The 23,536-nt window shown below is 42.6% G+C and overlaps 2 protein-coding genes across 2 annotated transcripts; one reads left to right on the top strand and one right to left on the bottom strand.

Moving 5' to 3' along the window:
* The first annotated feature begins 736 nt into the window (after window positions 1–736).
* On the top strand, window positions 737–13,359 carry wdr46 (WD repeat domain 46). The gene is made up of 14 exons (XM_050063818.1): window positions 737–834; window positions 1,100–1,261; window positions 5,024–5,104; window positions 5,192–5,304; window positions 5,426–5,513; window positions 5,941–6,002; window positions 6,566–6,670; window positions 6,775–6,925; window positions 9,461–9,696; window positions 10,144–10,297; window positions 11,923–12,070; window positions 12,254–12,444; window positions 12,576–12,689; window positions 12,792–13,359. The coding sequence occupies exons 1-14, from the start codon at window positions 778–780 to the stop codon at window positions 12,909–12,911; spliced, it is 1,782 nt and encodes a 593-aa protein (XP_049919775.1). The 5' UTR covers window positions 737–777; the 3' UTR covers window positions 12,912–13,359.
* Window positions 13,360–19,713: 6,354 nt separating this feature from the next.
* b3galt4 (UDP-Gal:betaGlcNAc beta 1,3-galactosyltransferase, polypeptide 4) lies at window positions 19,714–22,684 on the bottom strand. Its single transcript, XM_050065092.1, has one exon. The coding sequence runs from the start codon at window positions 21,889–21,891 to the stop codon at window positions 20,776–20,778; it is 1,116 nt and encodes a 371-aa protein (XP_049921049.1). The 5' UTR covers window positions 21,892–22,684; the 3' UTR covers window positions 19,714–20,775.
* Window positions 22,685–23,536: the final 852 nt, after the last annotated feature.

Raw genomic sequence — 23,536 nt, forward strand, 5'->3', positions numbered from 1 at the left:
TGCTACCTCAACTACTAATGTACAGTTTTAGCCCACTAACTATCCCACTATTGGCAATGGTACTACTGTACTTTCAATAAAGCTATCGTACTATCAAATTCACAAAAACTCTATCTGAATACATTGCTCTCCTTAATGGGTTCAGTTGACTATTTAATCTGCAATTTCCTATGACCTGTATCCCAAACACACACCATGTGAAACTGTACATGAGCAACTGTGCACTCAAATGGGTATGGACTAGTTAAATTTAAAAAAAAAGAAAAAGAAAGAAATTATATAAATCAATATAATATGCATTACTAAAAAGCAGTGTCTGCTTAGGACCCTTTATCACAGGTTTCAGATGTCTATGAATTGTCAGCAGTTCCACCAAACAGTGATTTCCCCTCTAACTTTCTCACATGGTTTAATTTACGTAAGGGTTACTGTAACGGTTCACACCCACACAGAGTTTAAAGCCTGCGACCCCACACCAGTCTGTTTGAACTCAGGAAGCCTCAGGACAATCACCTCAGTGCTTCCAGACAAATGAATGAAAACAAGCAAAGTCTCTCCTCAGAACTTTTGATGTAATAAAAATATCTGAGGACCCTAAGAGTACAGACTACTATTTTTATCTTATTTTATAATTAACTTTTTTCTATGCACTGTTATTTATAGCATTATAATAATATCATTTTATATAATTATATATATTTTTTTAAACTTAATTTTTGGCCGGACGTGACGCAGCAAGAAAACCGTCACCGGAACTGAAAAACGTATACAACAAAGATGGCGTCTCCCGGCGAGGCAGCAGTGAAAGATACACACGTGGGGAAAAAGAAGAAGGTAACTACGAATTAATTATCAGTAAAAGTGTCTAACTTTTGCTGTTGTCAACACCCGAGAGACACTATGACGGTGCTTTTCAAACAGACACACATAACGGAGCATTAGCTTTGTTAGCATCAGGCAGCTAACGCCACCAGCGCGTGCGTACGGATCCGGGAGGAACCTGACCCCCAGTTTCTGAGCACAAACACAAACACAAACTCTCTGTCTTCTTATTAAAGTTGCTGTTGCTAACCTGCTTCCGTTATCTCATCTTTAACAGCCTCCGGCTCGTTACTGGGAGGAGGGGAAAGATGACAACAAAGTGGGAGAAGACGGGAAACAGAGTGAGGTGGCTCCGCAACAGAAGGAGCGACAGAAACAGACAGCAAAGAAAAGAAAGCAAGAAGAAGGTCACAGAGATGGAAAGAAATTCATATCAGGGGTAAGTGAGTGAACGTTATTGTTCTGTGACCAGCTCAGCATCAAGGTGTCACTGGCATTTAGACATGTGGGAAATGTATCTACAGAATATCATACTTAATTTATTCAGAGGGGAAATGATGTGCAGCAGTTGCAGTACAAGGATACAACAACAATGAGGTGTTGAATGAAAAACAGGTAAACAGTATGGATCATAAACTAGATGATGCAAAGAATCAGACTCGGTCGGTTGCATAGAAATGTTAATGTACAATATCAAATCTGAAGTTCAGGTAACTGTCTCTGATTAGTATAGGTTTAGATTAGTGTTGTCACGGTACCAAAATTGGGACCCACGGTACGATACCAGTGAAATTATCACGGTTCTGAGTAGTATCACGATACCACAGCAAAAATGAGGCAGATGTGCCTTTTGTCATTTATAGATAGATAAATCACTTTTCTATAATACATCAATGATATTTCAATGGAATAAATTACTTACTGACTTATTCATACTTCAAAAACAGCATCAATAAGTGATTAACATGTAATTATAACTACTTGCAGTAAAAATGAAGAGACACCACATGTGCTCCTAACTGAAAAAAATTAGGATCACAGAAAGAAATTTAGGAGCGCAGTGGAAAATTTTAAATAACACATTTAATAGGAAAACAACAAAATACAAAGGCTCCTTTGGAGCCACCCTCTCCTCCATCATGTGTGTGGTAAGGGCCCAGCACACACACACACAGGGCTACATTGGGTCTACTGCTCTACTATTAAACACAAAGGATGTCTTTAGTCCATTGGCTTTTGTAGTTGGGTCGCCTGGCACGCTTAGCTGAGTTCATCGGATGAACTCAGCTAAATTTTAAAAATCTAATTCATGGTGAAGGGTCATGNAGTCCACTGGCTTTTGTAGTTGGGTCGCCTGGCACGCTTAGCTGAGTTCATCGGATGAGCTCATCGGATGAACTCGGATGATCGGATGAACTCAGCTAAATTTTAAAAATCTAATTCATGGTGAAGGGTCATGCATTTTCCACCAGTCACTTCGAAAAGCTCAAGGAAAAATATTTGTGGCTACAGGGGGGATCAAAATAAAATAAATAAATCAGTTTAAACAGTCCCTTCAGTGCGGTGAGGTTTGTGGAACGTTACCTGCCACAAAGAGAAATGTGAACGGCTCGTTTCTCCTCTGACACGTCACATACCTGTGTGCCGCCACGGCTCGGTTGTTCAGGTTCTTCTGGGCAGTCATGACACCAACGTAGAGGAAATTATTGGACCTGGAACCAGGCTTCTCAGTCGCGGTGGCCATAGTGCTCTGCCGTATTCCTGTCTGTGACCCCCGTTCAACCCACAACCGGCAGGATTTTCTGCTGCTGGTTGAAATCTGTATTCACACAGCGTGCTCCTAAATGATTTCTTTTGCTCGCACAAAACTATTTTTAGTCGCAAATGCGAGTAAAATGCTCGCACCGTAGAACTCTGTAAACTTATTTAACACTTTAACACTTAAATACAGTGGAAAACAAATCACTGTAGCATATATAAACAAACCTAGCCTACAAGTAAAAATAAATAAATAATAACTTTCACTGCTTAAAGATACTCAATAGCTCAGCTAATACCTGAAATGTCACTGGAAAACAAACCACTGCGGCAGCATATTGAGTGCCAGGTGGCCAGCGTGCGCCGTTATTGGACAGCGCATGGACACTCGCCCTCTTGCAATTGGACTTTGAACTTATCCCACAATAGTGGTACCTGAGGTACCGTAGTACTACAGTACCCAAACATTATGGTATCATATGTACCGTGGTGTTTAAGTACCGCAGTCTACCGTTGGTACCAGTATACCGTGCAACACTAGTTTAGATTATATAGGTATAGTTGCCAGCCAGTTCATTTCATCCGCTGGAAAGTGAAAAGCATTCATACACTTGGGGACATTAACTGTGAAGAGGGCTTGCACTCTGACCACGCTCCTCCTTTTTCTTTTATTTGCGGCTACGATCAGCTCTTAACGCTGGCTGAATTTCATGGCAGAACCCTCTTACATCTCATCGTTTATATTACGGCAGGCATATAGACCCCTGGCACTGCAGAACATGTGGAGAACCGGCGTTCCTGACTTGGACCCGGCCTTTGACTGGGGCAAAGTCTGGTCCAACATACTTTTGTGTTCAAGAAATCCTGATCACCAGCAAATACTTTATAATTTCATCCACAGAACATTCTTGACTCCTAGGAAGCTCTGTTCAATGAAAACTACCCCTGATCCTTCTTGTTCTTTGTGTCCAGTGAAAGCCACGGGTCTCTATTTTCACATGTTCTTGGAATGCCCTCCAGTGGTCAGGTTCTGAATGAATGGTTGCATCTGATCTCTTGGAGACGTTTGAGATCAGCCCTCCACACTTATCTTGAATGATTTGCCTAAGGCGGTCTTGACATGGCTCAAAAAATGAGCGCTATTAGCTGGGCTTACAGCTGCGAACAAACTGGTTGCTACCAGTTTGAAGCCTCCCCATGCCCTCTCTCTGCGTGTGTGGCTTTTGACATACGTAGATATTGTGTATCTGGAGATATCAACAGCCTGAGCACGGGGTTAAAGAAGAGACAGAGATGTGGCAGTCGCATTCAGTGAACCTTAACCATCTTATAGTCTGAATTACAGTCGGAATGGTAGGTGGTACAGTAGGTATAGTTAATCTTAATAATTTGATAATATATAGACATATGTTTCACACTGCCTGATAGTATTAGGCCTATATGCTATATTCTGTATCAGCCTGTTCCAGCTCTTAATTTTAGCAACATGTTTACAAGGGCGGCCCCAAATGCCTCAACGCGTCAACTGTTGTCATGGTAATCGATGTCCAAATCAGTAGTTTATGGGAATGTATGCAAATTTCAGCCACTGATGCGGTGTACCGTGGTGTAAAGTATGTTTCCAAGTACGACACTTGCACCAGAGCTGAACATTAGTTTATTCGAATTACGTTGGTATCGGAACCCGATACCGATACTGGATCGGATCGGCCCCATCCCTAATTTCAGGACAGCTGACTTGTATCATCAGAACAGACATGTCCTGTGATTTTCAGCCTTCTTTCATATTTAATAGAGGGGGGACAATACCTGACAGTAATATTCTCAGCTGTCAGGATGTGCCTGCTGTAAAGGGTAAATATAATCATAGAAGGCTGACAGGACACAGGACGTGTCTGTTCTGATTATACAAGTCAGCAGTGTAAAGCTCAAGCATGTGGGGGCCTCCTTTCATATTTAATTGAGGGGGGACCGTATCTAAAAGTACAGCTGTCAAGATGCTCCCTGCCACAGGCCTTTGCCACCTTGGTCTCGAAAAAAGCCAGGGAAAACCCTGTAATATGTCTTATTTTTATCCATGTAAGTCCATGTCATATTTAAGTCCAAGTGTTCCAACGGTTCCTTCCACTTCTGCAGAAAAAGATGAGTTTTAGGTTTTTTCTAATACAGCAACACAATATGTGTAATATAGTGTAAATTTCCAGTGTAATATAAAGTTAATCTAAATCAAGTGGTTTTGTAATATTTGAGTGAAACCACTGTAGTTTTTACCAAACCACTGTGTTGAATCAAGAGCCCTGTACTGAATGTTGCACTGCATCCTCTAACTGAAGCAGCCCTAATGACCAGAAGGAGATTAAATTGAATTTATGTTACAGTATTTCAAGTAACGGCTATTTCCGTGCATGCATATGTCGTCTGATTTATGTTCACTTTCCTTCAGAAATCTGACCCTTTCCCTGGGCCTGCTCCTATTCCAGAAGACAGGATACAAAAGTTCAAGAGAAAAGACAAAACTAAAAAGGTAAGCACCCCAATGCCTCTTGTTTACAATTTCTAGTAAATACGTTGAGTCAGCCAACATCTGATTCCTTTGCTCTTCTCATCCTAGCCTCGCCACCAGCATTACAAGCTGAAAGACATGATCACTCGCTCAGATGAAGTTTCAGAAATGGCTCAGAAACAAGCTGCCCGCATTGATCTGCTACTCCCAGAGGATGCAGGGTAATGTCTTCTACAAGTTGGTCGGCTGCTGTGTCACAGTGTAGGATGTGACAGAGGTTAGAGGATGAAACATGCCACTTTAAGATGTTGCTGGTTGTGACATGTTTTCTTCTAATCTTAGGTTTCTAGAAGGAGATGAAGATGAGGACACATGTACGATCTCTCAGGAGGATATTGCAGATGCTGTGGATATAACATCTGGGGCAAAGGTGGGACACTCACCCAACGGTAATGTAGATGATGGAAGATTTCACCTCTGACATCTAATTGCTGGGCCCTTTGTTATAAAAACGGCTCTATTTTCATCTGGTTTACGATTTTTGATACAGATTGAGACTTTTTATTGAAAAAACTCAGGTTTGTTTTACTAGTACGGCTGGGAAACCAATGAGCAGTACACAGCATCTGTTGCTCCCATTTTATCTTACTATAAGTAGATAATGTGTGAGGGCTGAACTTGTCACACCCAGTGTGTTCTTGTTTTTAAAAAGCATAATCCTGGTAAACAAACAATATATGGGTCATTTAGGAGGATACAAGATTGTTTGATATTTTTTTTTTCCCAGGTCTGATGTCGTTCCCCAGACTGTTTGCCTTTTGTGAATTTGTTCTTTCTCTCTCCCACTTCCTCGTCAGTATTTTAATCTGAAACTGTCTCAGTTCGGACCATATCGAGTGGACTACAGCAAAACTGGACGGTCAGTATCTCACTCTTCACACTGCTACAAACCACGTACGAAGTGTTTGTCCGAGTCAGTTAGCTCGGCATTATGATATATCTTGTGTGCCTCATTTGACCATTCTCCCAGTCTGCGTGGCTTGTGTATAAACAGGGCTTGATTGACGTCTCCCTCATTAGTTTTGTTGCACAATTTACAGGACAAATAAGCCTGTCATAATTCTTGTTGGTCTATAGAGTTTTGTTTCATCACATTATTTGAAGCGTAGCTCCAACTGAAAACACCTGTGTGTTGCATGAAGCCGTGCAGTACAGCAAAATGTCTGCATCATGCTGCCACAGAAACTTGCAGGCATTCAGATAATGACGCAGAAAATCTTAGCAAGAATATTGTTTTATTTTATTTGCACATGACCTGAAAGATGCAAACATGCTCTGAGGAGCCGAGGGAAACTGCAGAGTTTGGTTCTAACTCCCTGTGGCTTTATCCCAACAAGCAAGTCCTTTCACATGATAAAGAAATATTGAGTTAAATCTTAAAGTTGTGCTTATGTTCTTAACAACGTGCTCTCCTCACTTCAGTCACTTGCTGCTTGGTGGGAAGAGAGGCCATGTCGCTTGCATAGACTGGCAGACCAAACAGCTAATGTGTGAGATAAACGTGATGGAGACTATCAATGATGTGAAGTAAGTCATCCAACCTGACATTGTGCAGGACTAGACAAAGCACAAAGCTTTTTATAGTCATGCTTCATCTACCAGCAACTCAATCAGTTTCTGCCTTTGTTAAGGTGGCTCCACACTGAGGCCATGTACGCAGTGGCTCAGAAGAAGTGGCTGTATATCTATGACTTGAACGGAATAGAGCTCCACTGCATCCGCAAATTCAACGATGTCCTTCGTATGCAGTTCCTTCCCTACCACTTTCTGCTAGCGACAGCGGTGAGTTAATTAAAACTTCTCTTTTAGATTTTGCACATGATGTACTGCATGTTTATTTAACATGTATCAATAGAATAACAAAATGTTGTCGTCTGTTGAATGCGGAATTTGCCAAAAACCCTGGTGTTATGTATCACACACTCAGTTCATAGAAGTTTTCTTTTGGTGAAACCTTCATTTTATTTATTTTGTATTTAATCAGGTAAGTCTCATTAAGACTAAAGAGACCTGACTAAGAGGGCTGCCCTGAAACATTTTTATAATAATGATATTAAATACAAAAAACATTAACAAAAGAGTGTAAACAAAATCCAGTTAACATGTATGGATTTCCAAAACTGTCTAGAGGAGGTCTGACACTTCGGAGCTCCCTTCAGACAAAATGGAGACACTCATTTTTAGCCTGTATTTGGTAACATTTTGACAAATTGTTAAAAGTAAGACAACTGTCACTGGATTTCTTTGATACTGAAGAAAAAATTGAATACAGAAAGTTTGGCAGGCAAGTTCTCAAGTTACTAGGAGCGTCTTTTTCTGTGATTTCTAAACTGACTTATAGATGTTTCTTCACAGTGGACAACGGAGATAATAAGATTTAAAGTGCCTTAAAGGAATACTTCACCCGCAAAATGGCTGTTTTTATATCAATTACTCACCGTGTGCTACCTTGAGAAGAAAATTTTGTTTTACTCATATGTCTCCATGGTGAACAAAGAATCTAAAAACGGAGAAAATTCTTGATGAATTGAAGTCAGTGTAGGCCATGTTTGATAACAGCAAAACTATAGCCCTTTTTACACTGAGCGTGCTGTAGGGCCGCTGCGAAGTCCCTTCTTTATGCCACCTTTGCATTTTTGCACAGAACCAGACAGCGGCGGCATCATGTTGCTCCAGTGTGTAGCCCTTTTTAAACAGGAATTGTGCAAATTTGCAGGAAAGCCCAATCAGTCTTCTTTCAGCATTGGCAGTATAAAACCAAAATCAGGGAGTGCGGCAAAATGCCGCCTACCTACTTTTGTTTATACAGAATGCGCCTTTTTTGGGGCAATGGGGGGCGTGAGCCAGTAACAAAACGTGTAGCTCAGCGTGTGACGTGAGAGGGAAGCCGCGGCTGGTCAGTCCTTTGGCAATTCTCTTATAAGTTGGCCCGTCCTTCACCGTCCCCGTCATCTGACAGTTAATTGCCTCTTCGTTTGCGATGACAAGGAGGGCGCGCAATTCCTTGTCTCCCCAGTTGCTCACCTTTACAGTGTCTGTCAGGTTTGCGTTTCCCTCTTGCTACTAGCTGCTCGCTAATTCCTGCTATCACCTCGGTCTGTTTAAACCAAAAAGGGTTCCGCCAATATGACTACCCTACGAGGCACCTCGGATCAACTCGCCAATCCGGCTCTGTGTGTCTAAACACTCGCAGCTTGCCGGCAAAACAGCCCAACATTCGCGGAAAATCTAGCAGTGTAAAAGGGGCTTGTGATATCAGACAGCATGCCAGCATTGCAGAATCAAAAGAAGCATTACAAGCATGACATGATAAGACAGCGGTGGCCTCTAGTGTGACATATAACATACACGTCAGCAGCACTTTATAAACAGTAATAATGGGCTAACATGGCAAAAACAATCATTTACTGTCCATGTTGTATGGCAGCTGATCTCGTCCTCTGCTTGGAGAGTAAGGAGCTCCCTTCACTCATTGTTTTCCAAATTTGTGCACATTTCCTGCTGCTGTTCTTCCAGCTACTTTTTAAATCTCCCACAGTGGGTCGCGCGAGTAACATGTCATCAAATGTCACACCCGTTCCGTCTATGAACTCGTCCTGCTGACTTTCTCGTTTATGCATTTTGGCTCTGTTACTATGATGTCGCCTTAAAGGTGAAACAACTCTCTCCCCCCATTCCTCGATTGTACCTTTTATACGGAACAGGGAGGCGGCATAATGGCATGAGAATCCTGCCTCTAAGAGGCATTGTAAAAGGGGCTTATATCAAAACTTCCATTTACAAACTCTCACACAACTCGTACATATCCAAGTCTCTTTTATCCAGTCGTGTGCTCGTCGTGCATTTTTGCTTCAACATTATGATTTAAAATAACAGTGCTCAAGTGGAGCTCATACACATGCACACACTCAGGGTGCACTACTCCTTGGTCAAAGTATGGGAAGCCCTGAGCATACAACTGGATAAATGAGATATGAATTATACTGCAGGAGAGTGAGAGTATGTATGTAGATATTTTGATGTAGGTCTGCAGTTCTGCTGTTGAACATCTGTTCATGAAGAATGGCCGCCTTTTTGGGGATTATTTGTTCACCATGGAGGCATGTGAGTTTTCTTCACAAACAAAACTTAACACAGACTGATTAGTTAATTTACAAATGGACATTTTGCAGGCAAAGTATTCTTTTAATGAGCTGTATGTGTTGATAAGCAGGACAAACCACATGAGTTTTGTTTCCAGTTCCTTCAACACTGACTTAAACCTAACCAGCAGGACTCGGCTCTGACAATTCTCGCTGTGTCCGCTCTCTTCTTCAGAGTGCTACAAGTTTCCTGCAGTACCTGGATGTGTCTGTAGGAAAGGAGGTGACAGCCATCTGCACCAAGACTGGACGGCTTGACGTGATGTGCCAGAACCCTCATAATGCCATCATCCACCTGGGCCACTCCAACGGCACTGTCACCCTCTGGTCACCCAATCAGAAAGAAGCCCTCGTCAAGATGCTCTGTCACCAGGGCGGCGTGCGCTCTGTTGCTGTAGACAAAACGGGCACGTGAGTCGCCTTAAAACCTCATACTTCTTTATTTAAGACAAAATTGATATTCGATGTTTTTTTAGGGTCAGAAAATTGTTGAATTGTGGAGGTTTTTTCACAGTAGTCTCATTAAAAATGTCATTAATATTTGTACTTCAGCTTTGGAAAGTATAATTAATCCTTGTAATCACTGACAAAATCCTTTCTTCAAGCCACTGCCTGGAGACAACGTACCAGGATTATTAACCTGGATTATTCTAATCTATAATAGTCTATGAATTTTACATAGTGCTAGTTTCCGCCAGGCACAACAGTGGTTAACAATTTGTTGACAAAATCCATGAATGTTAAACAGCTTTATAGTCAGGCTGAATAATCTTCTCATTTTTAGCTGTTAGCAGTAAACTGCAGTTTCCTCAACGTCCACCAGAGAGCAGTATAATGTTATGGTCTCTCCTTTGGCAGATACATGGTGACATCTGGTATGGATAAAAAGCTAAAGGTATACGACATCAGAGCCTTCAAACCCTTCCAGTCCTACTTCCTCCCTGCAGGAGCTTCCTGTTTGTCACTGAGCCAGAGGGGGCTGCTGTCTGCAGCCACAGGGGATATCGTTCAGGTATTTATCTCATCCACACGTCACTTTTCATGATTTGACACCAAAAAAAAACAGTCTAACACACAGGAAGAGATGCATTTGGAGGTGGGTAGTAAGAATAAACACAGCTGGGCAGTTTTTCTGTCATCGTCATTTTGGTTTCTGGCAGTTCCTTTTTTTAGACAAGTTATTAATCTTCATATAAATCTTGAGCTCATACTTGACCTTTGACCCTTTTTCCAAAATAAGGCACTCTGCCTTTGCATTGTTGCAAAATAATATGGGTTCATGCTAAGGCCAAAGGCAGTCATTCCACTTTATCCCTCACTTTGTTGATTACAGTACACAGTATATTGCATGATAATAATTATGATGCTCCCCCTATGCGCCTCAGCAGTCTGGCTTCCCTGGCTCAAATACAGTATCTTTAACCACTTAAAGTCAACCAATCATTCATGTCCCAAAATAATATTACCAGACAGACAGGCTTCAACGTCAGCGTGGGGGAGAGCAACCATTGCGCATCATGTAGCACTGCGTCGCTGCATTTAATGAGCCGCAGCCGCTCTCAACACTTTTCCTGCACCTGAACGCTGACTGACTGACTGANCTTCAACGTCAGCGTGGGGGAGAGCAACCATTGCGCATCATGTAGCACTGCGTCGCTGCATTTAATGAGCCGCAGCCGCTCTCAACACTTTTCCTGCACCTGAACGCTGACTGACTGACTGACTGAACTTCGCTCACACTTCACAGCAGCATATCTTGTTTTAGTATTATTATTTTTTTCATCAGAACGGAATTGAGCATTCTTTATTTTTATAATTCGCATATTCTTCTTGCTTAATTATTATAGCCCTATTATCATCCCCCTTACACACACACACACACACACACAGCAGACGATACTTCAACTTCAACTCGAACACTTTATTAAAAACGGTAACTATAACCTTCAAATATCAACAACATAACATTGAATAATGAATGGATTTGGAATAATCTTAACAGACATGCATATTTTCTTCCTCACAGGCTGCTCAGAAGTGAGAACCATGGACAGCAGCATTGTGTGTTAGTGCTGCTGTCACATCCTCACACAGTGCGCTTCTCTGACAGACACACGTTTTTTTTTTTTTTCCTCTCTCTCCCTTGTCCGAGCCCGACTCAGTCCACCCCAATTAACTTAATTGGTCGGCCCAAACCGACCCGACCCGTTGGGCTTATTCGGGTCGGGTTTGGGCTCGGGTTGAAATTGAGAACTCTAAGCCCCGCCACCCCATGGGGAAACTCATTTCGGCCGCTTGTATCTGCGATCTCATTCTTTCGGTCACTACCCAGAGCTCATGACCATAGGTGGGGTTCTGGCTCAGTGTTTGTGTTGAAATTAAAACAAAACCTGATGATAATATTTTTCTTACCCTCAAATTGTACAGTGACGTCATGCATGGGTAAATTAAGCAGTATTTCACAAGATTGTTTGCTTTCCTGTCATTATTGGTGTAATATTGTAATTACACAACTGTTACCAACAAAACTGCAGTTTAACTGGACAAGATGCTAATTCTGTTTATTTTTTGATATATTTTTAAAGCAGTAATACATAAGACACCTCTTCACTTCATCTGTGAAAACTTTCCCTGCAGGTGTACCGAGATGTGTGGAGCACTCCAGTGACTAAACCCTACATGGCTCACAGAGTTCGAGGAACAATTTGGGGGATGCAATTCTGTCCCTTTGAGGATGTCCTCGGGGTGGGACATGGAGAGGGTTTCACCAGCATGCTCACACCAGGTCCGACTCTATTTCAAAATATGCCATATTCTAAAGTAGGCTGAATAACAAGTCTCAAAATGAGGTCAAAGTTTGACGTTAGGGAAGTAGTAGTTCAGTTGAATTTGGTCATGTGTGATGTTTGTGTCCTGATGGGTGAATTGAAATGTTGTGGTTTCTGTCCTCCTCTATTTACATTCACAGGTGCGGGAGAGCCAAACTTTGATGGTCTGGATGCAAATCCATACCGCAGTGCAAAGCAGAGGCAGGAGTGGGAGGTTAAAGCCCTGCTGGAGAAGATCCAGCCTGAACTCATCAGCCTCGACCCAGCCGAGCTGGGACAGGTTGACCGCGCCACCTTTGAGCAAAGGCACAAAGACAGGGTCCAAGCTCTGGTCAGTGTCTGGAAACATCTTATTGGCATACATCAAATTTTATCTGTACATTTTCAAATACTGACTCTTAATCATAATACCAGTAGGTATTTTACTGTTACAGCCCTCTAAAAGTTTTTTTGTCTTCGCAGGGCTTTGACCCGCTTGCCAAGGAAAAATTTATTCCCAAGTATAAGAAGAAAGGTCGTAGTTCAGCTGGCAATGTTGAAAGGCGAAAGAAACAAGTGTCTCACGAGGACCAGAGGGTAAGTAATCCAGAATATAAAATAAAGACTGATACAACATGGTGATTTTTCTTCTATGTGTGCAGTGATTGGCTAATCTCTCTTGACTTGTTTACCCCCCAGGATATAATCAGGAACACTGCAGAGGACAAAATGAAGATTGAAAAAGAGAGAAAAGAGAGGCAGAAGAAAAAGGCGGCGTTATCTAGCAAGAGATCTGCTCTGGACAGATTCAAAAAATAGAAAAGGAGGACCCTTTGTGCAGCCCAAAAACCAGTGACATTCTGTGGGAGTGACCTTTGAACTTCATATAAAGGACACATTACTCCAATGTGGGAACAAAACAGGAACTGCAGAAATTCTGGATGCAGTCGGCTAATAAAGACGCACTGTCAGGGGTGGCAGATTATCTGTAATCAATGTTGAGTGCAGTGAAAGGGCAACTCTATTTAGTGCCTGTAGCCTGAAGCCCTTCCTGTCTACATGGGTGCATAATGTGAGGTGCAATGGCGAGCATGGGTGTCATCCAGAATTTGTGTCAAGTTGTATTTTTTCTCTACCGCTAAAGCCCATTTTTCACTCATTTTTAACCTTGTCGAATGGAGTGCTTTGGTGGCTGAACTGACTGAGCGTATGTCAAATGTTTTATATGAATATGTTCTAAAAATAAATATGATGCCAAGCCTCTGAATTCAGTGTAATTTGAGATGACTGTAAAACATCCCAAAACATGCTCACACATTGTCAGCACTCTGTTTAACTCCTTAACAGAATCAGAGTTGAAAGATTGATATTAACTCAGACTGCACCCTTCCCAGGTTCATCAGCAGGCACATTTAATAGATGTCTGTTTTGCATACATGAGTAACAAGGACAAAAAATAACAAACTGTATACTCATTTTAACTGTATACTATTTTTGGTATGACAAAGGTGAAACAATAATTGCTCAAGCAATTCAAGAGGTAATGTGACAACCGCATCTTCATTGTCTAACAAAGTGCATCACCAGTTACAGTGAAACCGGATAGTTCAGTAGGTTAGCTTTAAATGTTCCACATACCAGCTCTGAAACTGGGAGGACTGGTTTCTGGTAACATGCACCTGATTACTGGAATCACAGGCTAAGTAGAACAAATCTAGAGACACTGTTAACTGTTACCTGTTTTCACATATAGTCCTTTTTAAATGAACTGAACTCAGTCCTCTTAAAGTGCACCAAAAAGTGGACCAACAGCAAAAGGACTCAGTTCTCTTTCCGGTCAACTTCAGCTCTGATGGGGCCTCAGTCCTCTCTCTGTTCACACTATACCCTATATATAATATATAGTGACATGGTTTTGTTTTTACTTTGACGTGGCACTGCAGTGTGGTTATGAAGCCCCTCACTTTCAGAGGAACTTAAAATTGGAGCAAAACCTCAGTGTTTCTGTTTCTGTGTGCTGTAGACTGTTGCTGTTTGATGTATTCTACATTCCACATCCGGTGCCGAGCAGTATCTTCAGTGGACCAAACTACTCCTCGTCCTGCGTCCTTGCAAGCGTAACAGGCCGACGTGTTTTTGTATGTTTTTTCAAGCGTCCCAGTGCAACAGCATGTGATCTAAAGGGCTAAATACAATGGCAAAGAGAAAAGTGAACCTGGAGCACTTTGTGTTCACAAGGCACAGGTTAAGTGAACCGCACTGTGGACTTGAAGGGGACCAAACTCAGACCACCTTGGGAGGTGGTCTGAGTTTGGTCCCCTTCAATGGGGGCTGAGTTCTCTTAAAGTGTCCACATGTGCGCAAAACATGCTGAGTCCGTTTAGAGGGCTGAAAAGGACCAAGTGTGAAAACACCCTTAATTAGTGTGTCTGTGCATGTGAGCTACTTTGTGCACTCAGCTGGGATTATAAATTCTCTTTATGAAATTAATCAGGTCACTCTGGCATGAAGTGATCTTGATTTTTGTTCGACTGGAAGCTTACCCTGCATTCATGTGGTGTCGGAATAAAGTTGCAACAGTGTGAGATTTTCTCGATAAAATAACCATCTCGGAAAATATTGTGGCTTTAGTATCACGGTATATAGAATTATTCTCTTAAGTCAAAATGACTCATAAAGGAATGAAAACAAAAGGGTTACTTTTGGTTGAACAAACATTATATTACTGTAAAAATTTGAGACCATGTTTTTTAATGGAAGTTTGTGTTTAAAGTTTCCCTTTTGAAATTAACTAAAAGTTGAGATTCTCTGTCCAGTTGCATTTTTGTTTCTCAATATCTTAAAGCAACACTTACCTTTCTGGAACTTTTATGGTTTTCTTTGTTTAGGTTAAAATGCTATTAATAAGCTGCTGGCACACTAAAATATAAATGAATTCCACCAGAGATAAAAACTCAAAATTATACCATTCTCATATGGTTCTAAGAAAACTCCGACCAATCATTGCATTCGGACCAAATGCAATGATTGGTCGAGCATCCTGTCTGTCTTCCCCACGCGGAGGCCTCCGACTGACATAACCGCTCGCATAATAACCCCTACTATAGCGTAGCCTCTGAAACATTAACGTTATCTTCCTCGTGCATTTCCACTTAGTAACGTTAACGCTACTATCTAACGTTAGCACTGTAACCTTATTCTAAAACTCATCAGTCATCACTGACTTCGGTTGAGTTTTAAAACTCCGGGGTTGCATTTGACTGTCTTGGTTGTAACGTTACACTCACTCTCCTCTTCTGTGTACCTAAAAAACACACATGTATCATAGACGTAATGAGGAGGTAATGGAGGAGTGGGGAGTAGGCCTTTGGAGGGAGGCGGGACTCGGGAGTTGTAGATGTTCAAATTTTGCTTTGTGAAATGCAAGAAAGGTAAGAGTAGCTTTAGATAAGCAAATACATGCTCAGGTTTCATATCACTGTTTACCTTAGAACGGGTATACTGGTGCAACCCTATATCGGAATAATCTGAGAAATGAGTTCCCAACTGGTTAAATTCCTGTGAACGCCCCCTCAAGTTGGGAAAACAACAACAAAACCTCAGTCTGTGAAAACCTTGGTACGCGACTTACAAAGTTGGCGTCATATTATGCGTTATATTATGGCAGGTGAAAGTAAATGTTTGATTGATGTTAAGAAACTTCACTTATTACATATGAATCTTTCCTCTGCCTCCCACTGGTAGGAGGCCCCGGGGCAGACCCAGAACATGCTGGAGGAATTACATATCTCATCTGGCCTAGGAACGCCTTGGGGTCCCCCAGGAGGAGCTGGAAAGCGTTGCTGTGGAGAGGGACGTCTGGGGTGCTTTGCTTGACCTGCTGCCCCCACAACCCAGACCCGGATAAGCAGATGAAAATGGAGGGATAAATGTGATTTGTGATATGGTATGAGGTTGTAACCGTTAGTTGCTGTCCACATAGTGACAGAGATCAGTTAGAAAAGTTATTTACTAGCTTTAACCCAGACGACAAGTCAGGGAAAGCAATATTTTGCTGGTTTTCGTGAGCACTGATGCAGCAACATGAATCTTCACCGCTCTGAGCAATAAAATGCAACACATCTTTGTAGCATCCATATTGTTTCCACATTGCGACTGTAAAGCTCATTAACATACCAAATCTGTTTGGACGATTTCTCAACCCAGGAAACAGGACCATCTGAGTAGGACATGATTGCAGCATTAGTCATTAACTAACTGTCTGTTCTTTCAAATATTTTGCACCTGTTTGGCAGGCGTCTGTGCCTGATGTGCAGTCACTGGTAGCAATGATAAGTTCAAGCGAACCAAGTTAATTCAATCAGTTCAATCAGGTGGAACTATACAAATGTAACCCTCTTTTCTCGATTGTTGGTGTTCCCCAGTTCTTTCGGGCTGTGGATAATAAGCGGGCTACAACATTTGTTTCTTCCTCTCCGTTTAATTTATTACACGGCAAGACAGTGCTGACACATCCCAGCAAGACACTCATTCTCTCTTGTGTCTCACTCATACCTGTCCCCACAAAACAAGGACAGGAAGGAACCAGTTAGCTCATAACTCCACTCATACACCAATAAACAAAGTACTATAAATGACAATGAAATAATAATTTACCAGTAACTCAATAATGCTGAATCTATTACTACTTAAATTTAAATAATGTACCCATTAATGAATAACAAGGTATCTTAAGTAATCAACCCAAAAATATAATGTGTGCAGTACTTATGGTTACACAAAGTACAACACCAGTGAAATATGATCCGATCAGCTCCTTTAATGCGTACACTGTAATTTAATCCTTTTTTTCATTGTTGGCTGCTGCTGCTTTATAATTATGAAGCAGTGATGATGACTCAGCCACATCCTCATTAACTATTAAAGCGTATCTTCAGCATTTTTTATCCTGGACCATATTGTCTCATGTCTTTGTGTCTAAGTGTATGAACAGCAATTTCTTAAACTGCTCCAGTGTTGAGAGAGGGCTTCAGCCAGCAGCTGCACAATGAGCGCAATGTTACCAGATGAGGCAACTGTGCAACGTCACTGAAAAGTGGTTATTTTTGCCACTGCCAGGCTCAGATTATTATTGTAAGTGTCTGAAGTATCTCTTTACTGTTTGCTTATTGTGTCCAAGTGTTGCTCAAGGAGATGTCTCTTGAGACGTGAACTGTTGCAGGGAGACAATGCTGGAAACACAAGTGAGGGGGTATAGTGTTGTGTTGGAGTACAGAGTGTGTAACTTAGCGATATGGCTCTAAAATAATATCACAATATTTCAGGGTATTTTTGCCCTATCGATAACGATATTCTTGATGATATAACAAATTAGTAGAAAGAAAAAAAAGTTAATTTAAGAAAATATAATTGCAGCAAAATAAGTGATATAGTTTTACATGTCAACCGAACAGTTTACCTTCAAATATTGAGCCACAAGTGTCACGTAGGTTTACATTACCAAGGTTACCAAAGGTTTAAGACAAAATGCTTTGACGACACCAACTCCCATGTGTGTGCACAGCGAGAGAGGAGAGGGAGAGACGCTGTGCTGCTGCCGGGGCGGTTCATAAAACATTCAGGACGCCACAGTTTATTCTACACTACTGAAGGTGCTCCTCTTTTTGGCAATACTTTCGCTTTCAGCCATGCTTCTTGTTGCTGTGGGTAACAGTATGACATCAGTATGGCAACAAGTCAAAATATCATGAGTATCATGACATGAATTTTTCATGATATTACAAATGACACCAGTATTGTCCATCATCCTCTCTACCTCATACCTACCAACAATCCCTCATCCTCTCTTCCCTTCTCCCCTCACCTCTTCTTATTCAATCTGGTACATACCTCTCCTACGTCTCATTCAAGATACTGTCTGGGGGGCCTGTAGTCAGCTTGGGCGGAAAAAGACAGAATCTCCACACTGAGTCTCCTAACAGAAGACACCACCTCTTGATTTACAGTTCAGCATTGAAACAACATATTGTTGTGGTGCGGTCCTTGCTAGTGATGAAATATTGATAAACTGAGATCTGTGGTTAGCACTGCTGAACCAGAGATGCTCTACATGCCTTCATCTCATCTTGCATTGACTACTGTAATGTACTTCCCTCTTCACTTAGTATGTCCGCTCTTGATCGTCTGCAAGCAATCCAGAATGTTGCTGCAAGACTGCTTACTAAATCAAATAGATGGTCTCAGACAGGCATATGGGTAACTTGTATGCACTCGCTATGTACAGTCAGTACATTTTGTGTATTCTGATTCTTTCTGAGGTGTTGTGCAAATAGTTTTGCACTTTCAACTACGTGGCTCAGGTAGTCACTTCATCTCTTGTATTTCTTGTGTGTTGTAAATCGCCCTTGTAAAGCACTTTGTGATCTATGTCTGTAAAAAGTGCTGAATAAATACATTTTACTTACTAACTTTTGTTAAAGGAGCAATTCATCCACAAAATGACCATGTGTAAATGAGTTAGTCAGCTGCGTTACTTTGAATTCATGAGGAAAACTTTGTTTTTCTTACATGCCTCCATGGAAGACTGACTGGGGACCACGCTTAGCAACAGCTAAGCTACATAAAATCATCTGTATACAAACGCTCACACAGCTTGTGCAGTAAAATCCAAGTCTCATTTATCCAGTCTTATACTCAGCACTTCCCAAACGCATGCATTTTCGCTAAAATCAAAATCTGGCTTTGAGGAGAGCATTGATAAGTTTCATTTTCAGTATAAAATTGTAAGGTTTCAGCAAATGTGTACGTGTTGGGGAAGTGCTGAGCATTAGCCTAGATATTTGAGACTTGGATTATACTGCAGGAGTTGTCTGAGAGTTTGTAAATGGAACGATTGATACAGGTTGTCGAATGTGGTCCCCAGTGACTTCAATGCATCAAGAATGGTCGCCTTTTTTGGATTCTTTGTTCCCTGTGGATGCCTGAATCCTCCGCCTGGCCCTGGTCTCCCTCCTGCTTGTCCCTCGTCGATCCCTCATCCGCCTGCTCGTCTAGGTTCAGAATCCTCTGCCCTGTCGACCACGTCCCCTGCCTGCTCCTTTCAGGTACCATCACGGCCCTGTTTCCAGGTTCAGCCCAGTTTGACCCTCGAGCATAAACCCCAGAGACTGTGAGTGGGCTTCCAGCCTGAAGAACAGTCTGTTACCTGTGTCTCTTCATCTGCCCGAGTTCCTGTTTTCCCTGTGTTATATAAAGGTCATTACCAACTATTGCTGACTTCCAGTGGGCTGTATTTGGGTCCTAAATACACTTGTCACAGTGGAGGCACGCAAGAAAAAATGTTTCTTGATGAACTGAAATGAGAGGGCCCCCAATAAATCAAAAATCTATATGTTCACTGTGCCAAAGAGGCATGCAAGAAAAACAGTTTTCTCCACAACAACTTAACAGCATGACTAGCTGATACACAAATGGTCATTTTGTGGGTGATGTATTCCTTTAATCTCATTTCAGCTGTGATGGAGAAAAGCAAAATCCAATGTGACACAAATGTTGAGACAAAGCAGACCCGTTTGTGCGTGCGCGCCTCTAAAAAAGACATCAAGCGAGCGTAGCATAAGATACACAGCGGTTTATTGGTGACAGTATTCCATTCAAACACATGTTTCCTGAGTGCAAACACACCATCTTTCTCTTTGTTTACATTGTGGGCGGGGTAAGACAGCCTGAGGCTTCATCCTGACACATTGTAAACTGTCTTTTAAAATATACTCAGACCAAACACACCGCCGCAAAGCTGTCATTAACGCTCTACTTAAATGTCTAATCTCTCTATTGCAGAGAAAGGTAACAAATACTACAATTCAGTGGGATTATAGCTGTGTGTCACGTCAGTCTCGTGGTTATATTTCCGATCGCAGCTGATGCGAGCCAGCAGAGCCTCCAAAGACAAACGGTTAAACTCCTCTGCTGTCTGTTCACAAAACTGAACACATCTTACTGTCTCCAGTTTCAGCTGTCCAGTTAATGCTAGGGTGCACATATCATCATGTTATTATTACTACTACTGAAAAACAGAATATTTATATTCATGTACTGAGGTGATTATTTTTCTGTTTTAACATAAAGGTTTTAGCAAATATTCGTATTACTTCCTTCCTACTTGGTATTTGAAGCCTGTGGTTTGATATCTATTGTACAATTGTTTGGAGCATCATGCATTTAGGCATCTTAATAGACTAACATCTACACTTGAAGTACCTGGTAATAGTAAGGTGTTATATATATATCTATATGTGAGGGTAGCAGCCTATAGATGTCAGACTTTGTTGAAGGAAATACTTGTTCTAATGTGCATTCATCACATAAGCAGCTGTATTTCCTTACTGTGTACTATCAGCATGCCGGTGTTTCCTGTTCTACGTCTACAATATGTGTCAGTGTACTAATGAAGGGTGCTGTAACAGTCTAAAGATAGCTTAAATACTACTGTGACAATTCTTCATACAACCAGCTGATCATCCTCTTTTCTGCAAAAAAAAGCCAGTTAATTACATCATAGGGTTTAAAAAAATAAAGCTATAAAAATAAGGTGACATTTCACAGCCTGAAGAGCACTTGTGCTGTTCACAGTATTGAAGCGAGGCACAGCCCCAGTGAGTCCAGTCTTCCTTCTTATTGACCCTCACAACCCTTGCTCCAGCCCCAGAGCTGACCCCAGCATCGCCCGGACTTTGCAGAGCCCCAGAGAAGCACGTAGGCCCAGCCAGGAGCAGGGCTGCGATGTGTGGACATCAGCCCAGTAGTGCAGCATCTCCCTAGGTGGGATCTGGTGGATGGACACCATGGCTTGATAGCAGCAGCGTCCGTACGGCACAGCTGGGCCTCCAGAGAAGAGCGGGCAGTGCGAGGGCAGCACTCCAGCTGTCCGGGCACACAGACCGACAAACACATCCTCAGGGGGCAGCGGGGTGGATAAAGGTGATGCAGAGGCTGCCAGGGAAATCTTGAGCAATGCAGAGCGGGACAGAACATAAGCTGTACCACTGCAATAGTCTGGAAAGACAGAAGGCGGGTAGGCCCCTGAGGGGAGGTAGTGCTTGCTCTCCGGGTCACGGTCCGGAGCCACATGGAGATGCACCCTGCCAAGGTACAGGTCTCCTTGTTCGTAGGGGTTACGGCTCTTGTTCAGGAAGTGCAGGAGGGCGCTGGGGTTGAACAGGACATCATCGTCCACTTTGGCCATGAAGTGAGCCTGAGGGCAGAACCGGCGGGCCCAGCCCAGCATGGACAGCGTTTTCAGGGTGAGGTTGGAGTAGGTGTCCAGGAAACGCCCCTGAATCAGGTCACCTCGCTCCCTGGCCTCCTCTATCAGCAGCTTGGCCATTCCGGGGTCAGAGGCCACACCCACCATGAAGAGGGTCATGACCCGCAGGCCCCTCACCTCCACCTCCCCTCCCCAGGTGTCCCTGATGGCCTGACGGGCCCTCTGGTTGGCAGGAGCTGAGGTAACCATGGTGATGAGGTAGGGCTTGGCACGCTGGCACACGAGCGGGCTGGGCATGAGCAGGAACTCCTCGGGTCTGGTGGGGGGGACGCTCTGCGGGGGGATGATGCCTGCGTGCGGCTCCACCACCGTGTTCATGCCCATGGAGGTGACCCATAACTCGATGAAGTCCACGAAGAGCAGAGCCAGCAGGGCTGCGCTCGCTACCGCCACGCACAGATAGGGCAAAACACCAAGCCTGCTGCCTCGCTTTCCAAACCGGGGTTTACATACCCACAGTCCCCGTCCGACCATGACCAACCTCCACTACCACTGCGCAGCTCTGAACACCGCTGTAGCCTTAACAACAAGCCCGTTTCCCCACGGTCCTCTGTTCCTTGTCTCCACGATTAAAACCCCTCTGCAATCATTGCGTTGTCTCCTCTCTTTGTCTCCTCGATGCTCCTTTGCACCGGGGCGCAGTAACACGCAGCAGCAGCCGGAGGAGAGTGCCAGAGTCGGAGAGGATGCGGTAAAAGGAGCTGGTACTTTAGTGTTGATGCTGCAGCCCCGGTCAGTTTTACAAAAGTGGGATATGCAGCTGCGCAAATTAAACAGTCGATCCGGCGGCTGCCCGGAGCTATTTCAGCCCTGACACTTTAACATAACACGAGCTGCTCTGGGATCGATTGCGACACAGGGAAAAATGTAGCCTACCAGATGACTATTTATTCCTCTCTTGTGGTTAAACGCGTCCTGATGCTCCGGAGATGAGATGCCCTCTGGTTTAGATGAGCAGTTTTGTTGTGTGGCCATCAGGGTGCGTGCGCAGTGGTGTGGTGTGCGGTTTATCCACGAAGAATGCTCCAGGATTTTCCGTGTAAATGTACAGTGCAGGCTTCAGTTTGTCCATGAATAAACACCGCAGCTCCTTAAGACATAAGCAGAGTCCCTGTGTGTTGGTTCTCAGCTGCTGGGGAACGTGAAGCTGGGTAGTGTTACCTCGGCTCTGAAGGCAAAACCAGCAGAGGCGCCCCCACAATTTTTCATAGGGGTGGCCAGATGAGGCCACTGAAAACCTTGGGGTGGTACTCCAAAGCCTACAAGCTAAATGTTATTAAAACTGTTTGAGATTAATTAGTATATCATTGCTTACCTTTTTTCTACCATTAATTCAATTTCAATTTAATTTATAAAGCTCAATATCACAAATCACAATTTGCCTCACAGGGCTTTTCAGCATACGACATCACTCTGTCCTTGGACCCTCACAGCGGACAAGGACAAACTCCCCAATAATACTCTATCAGGGAAAAAATGATAGAAACCTCAGGAAGAGCAACTGAGGACGGATCCCTCTTCCAGGATGGACAGACGTGCAGTAGTGTGGTGTGTACAGAGCACATCAACATGATAGATTTACAGTGATCCATACGGCAAAATGATACAATAAGAAAGACAGAGAGAGAACCAGGGCAAGCAGCAGTGACAGTAGCTACAATAACATTCATTTTAATAATAATATAATTATAATAACAGTAAAACCGAGACGTAGCAGAAGTGAAGTGTCACAACGTATACATTGTAACAGGCTGGAAAACGTCTGTTTAACACAATTAGATCAATACAATTCTATCTATACATGATAGGTTGATACTGTTTATGGATAGATATCCAAACATCTGTAAATCCCTCATCTAACCACCAATGCTTCATGAATGGAAAGATCAACACATAGACGGACACACAGTATGTGTGGATATGATATATTTTTCTCTCTTTTCATCCGTGATAGATTGATGGATAGACGTATGTACCTTTATGTTTTTATTACAAATGCAAAGTCACTTACTCATCACTGCATTCTTTATGATATGGTGGGTTGGACGTTGCTTTTGCACCATGGACATGAAACAAACTTCAAAATGATCTAAAATTAGAAACACTTATATCTATGTTT

The sequence above is a fragment of the Epinephelus moara genome, chromosome 16 (assembly GCF_006386435.1).
Source record: "Epinephelus moara isolate mb chromosome 16, YSFRI_EMoa_1.0, whole genome shotgun sequence".
NCBI classification, from domain to species: domain Eukaryota; kingdom Metazoa; phylum Chordata; class Actinopteri; order Perciformes; family Serranidae; genus Epinephelus; species Epinephelus moara.

Bases quoted from the DNA above. Each gene is read 5' to 3' on its own strand.
- wdr46 (XM_050063818.1), top strand. From the start codon at position 778: ATGGCGTCTCCCGGCGAGGCAGCAGTGAAAGATACACACGTGGGGAAA. The intron at 835-1,099 runs GTAACTACGAAT...CATCTTTAACAG, and splicing joins ACGTGGGGAAAAAGAAGAAG to CCTCCGGCTCGTTACTGGGA. The intron at 6,671-6,774 runs GTAAGTCATCCA...GCCTTTGTTAAG, and splicing joins GAGACTATCAATGATGTGAA to GTGGCTCCACACTGAGGCCA.
- b3galt4 (XM_050065092.1), bottom strand. From the start codon at position 21,891: ATGGTCGGACGGGGACTGTGGGTATGTAAACCCCGGTTTGGAAAGCGA.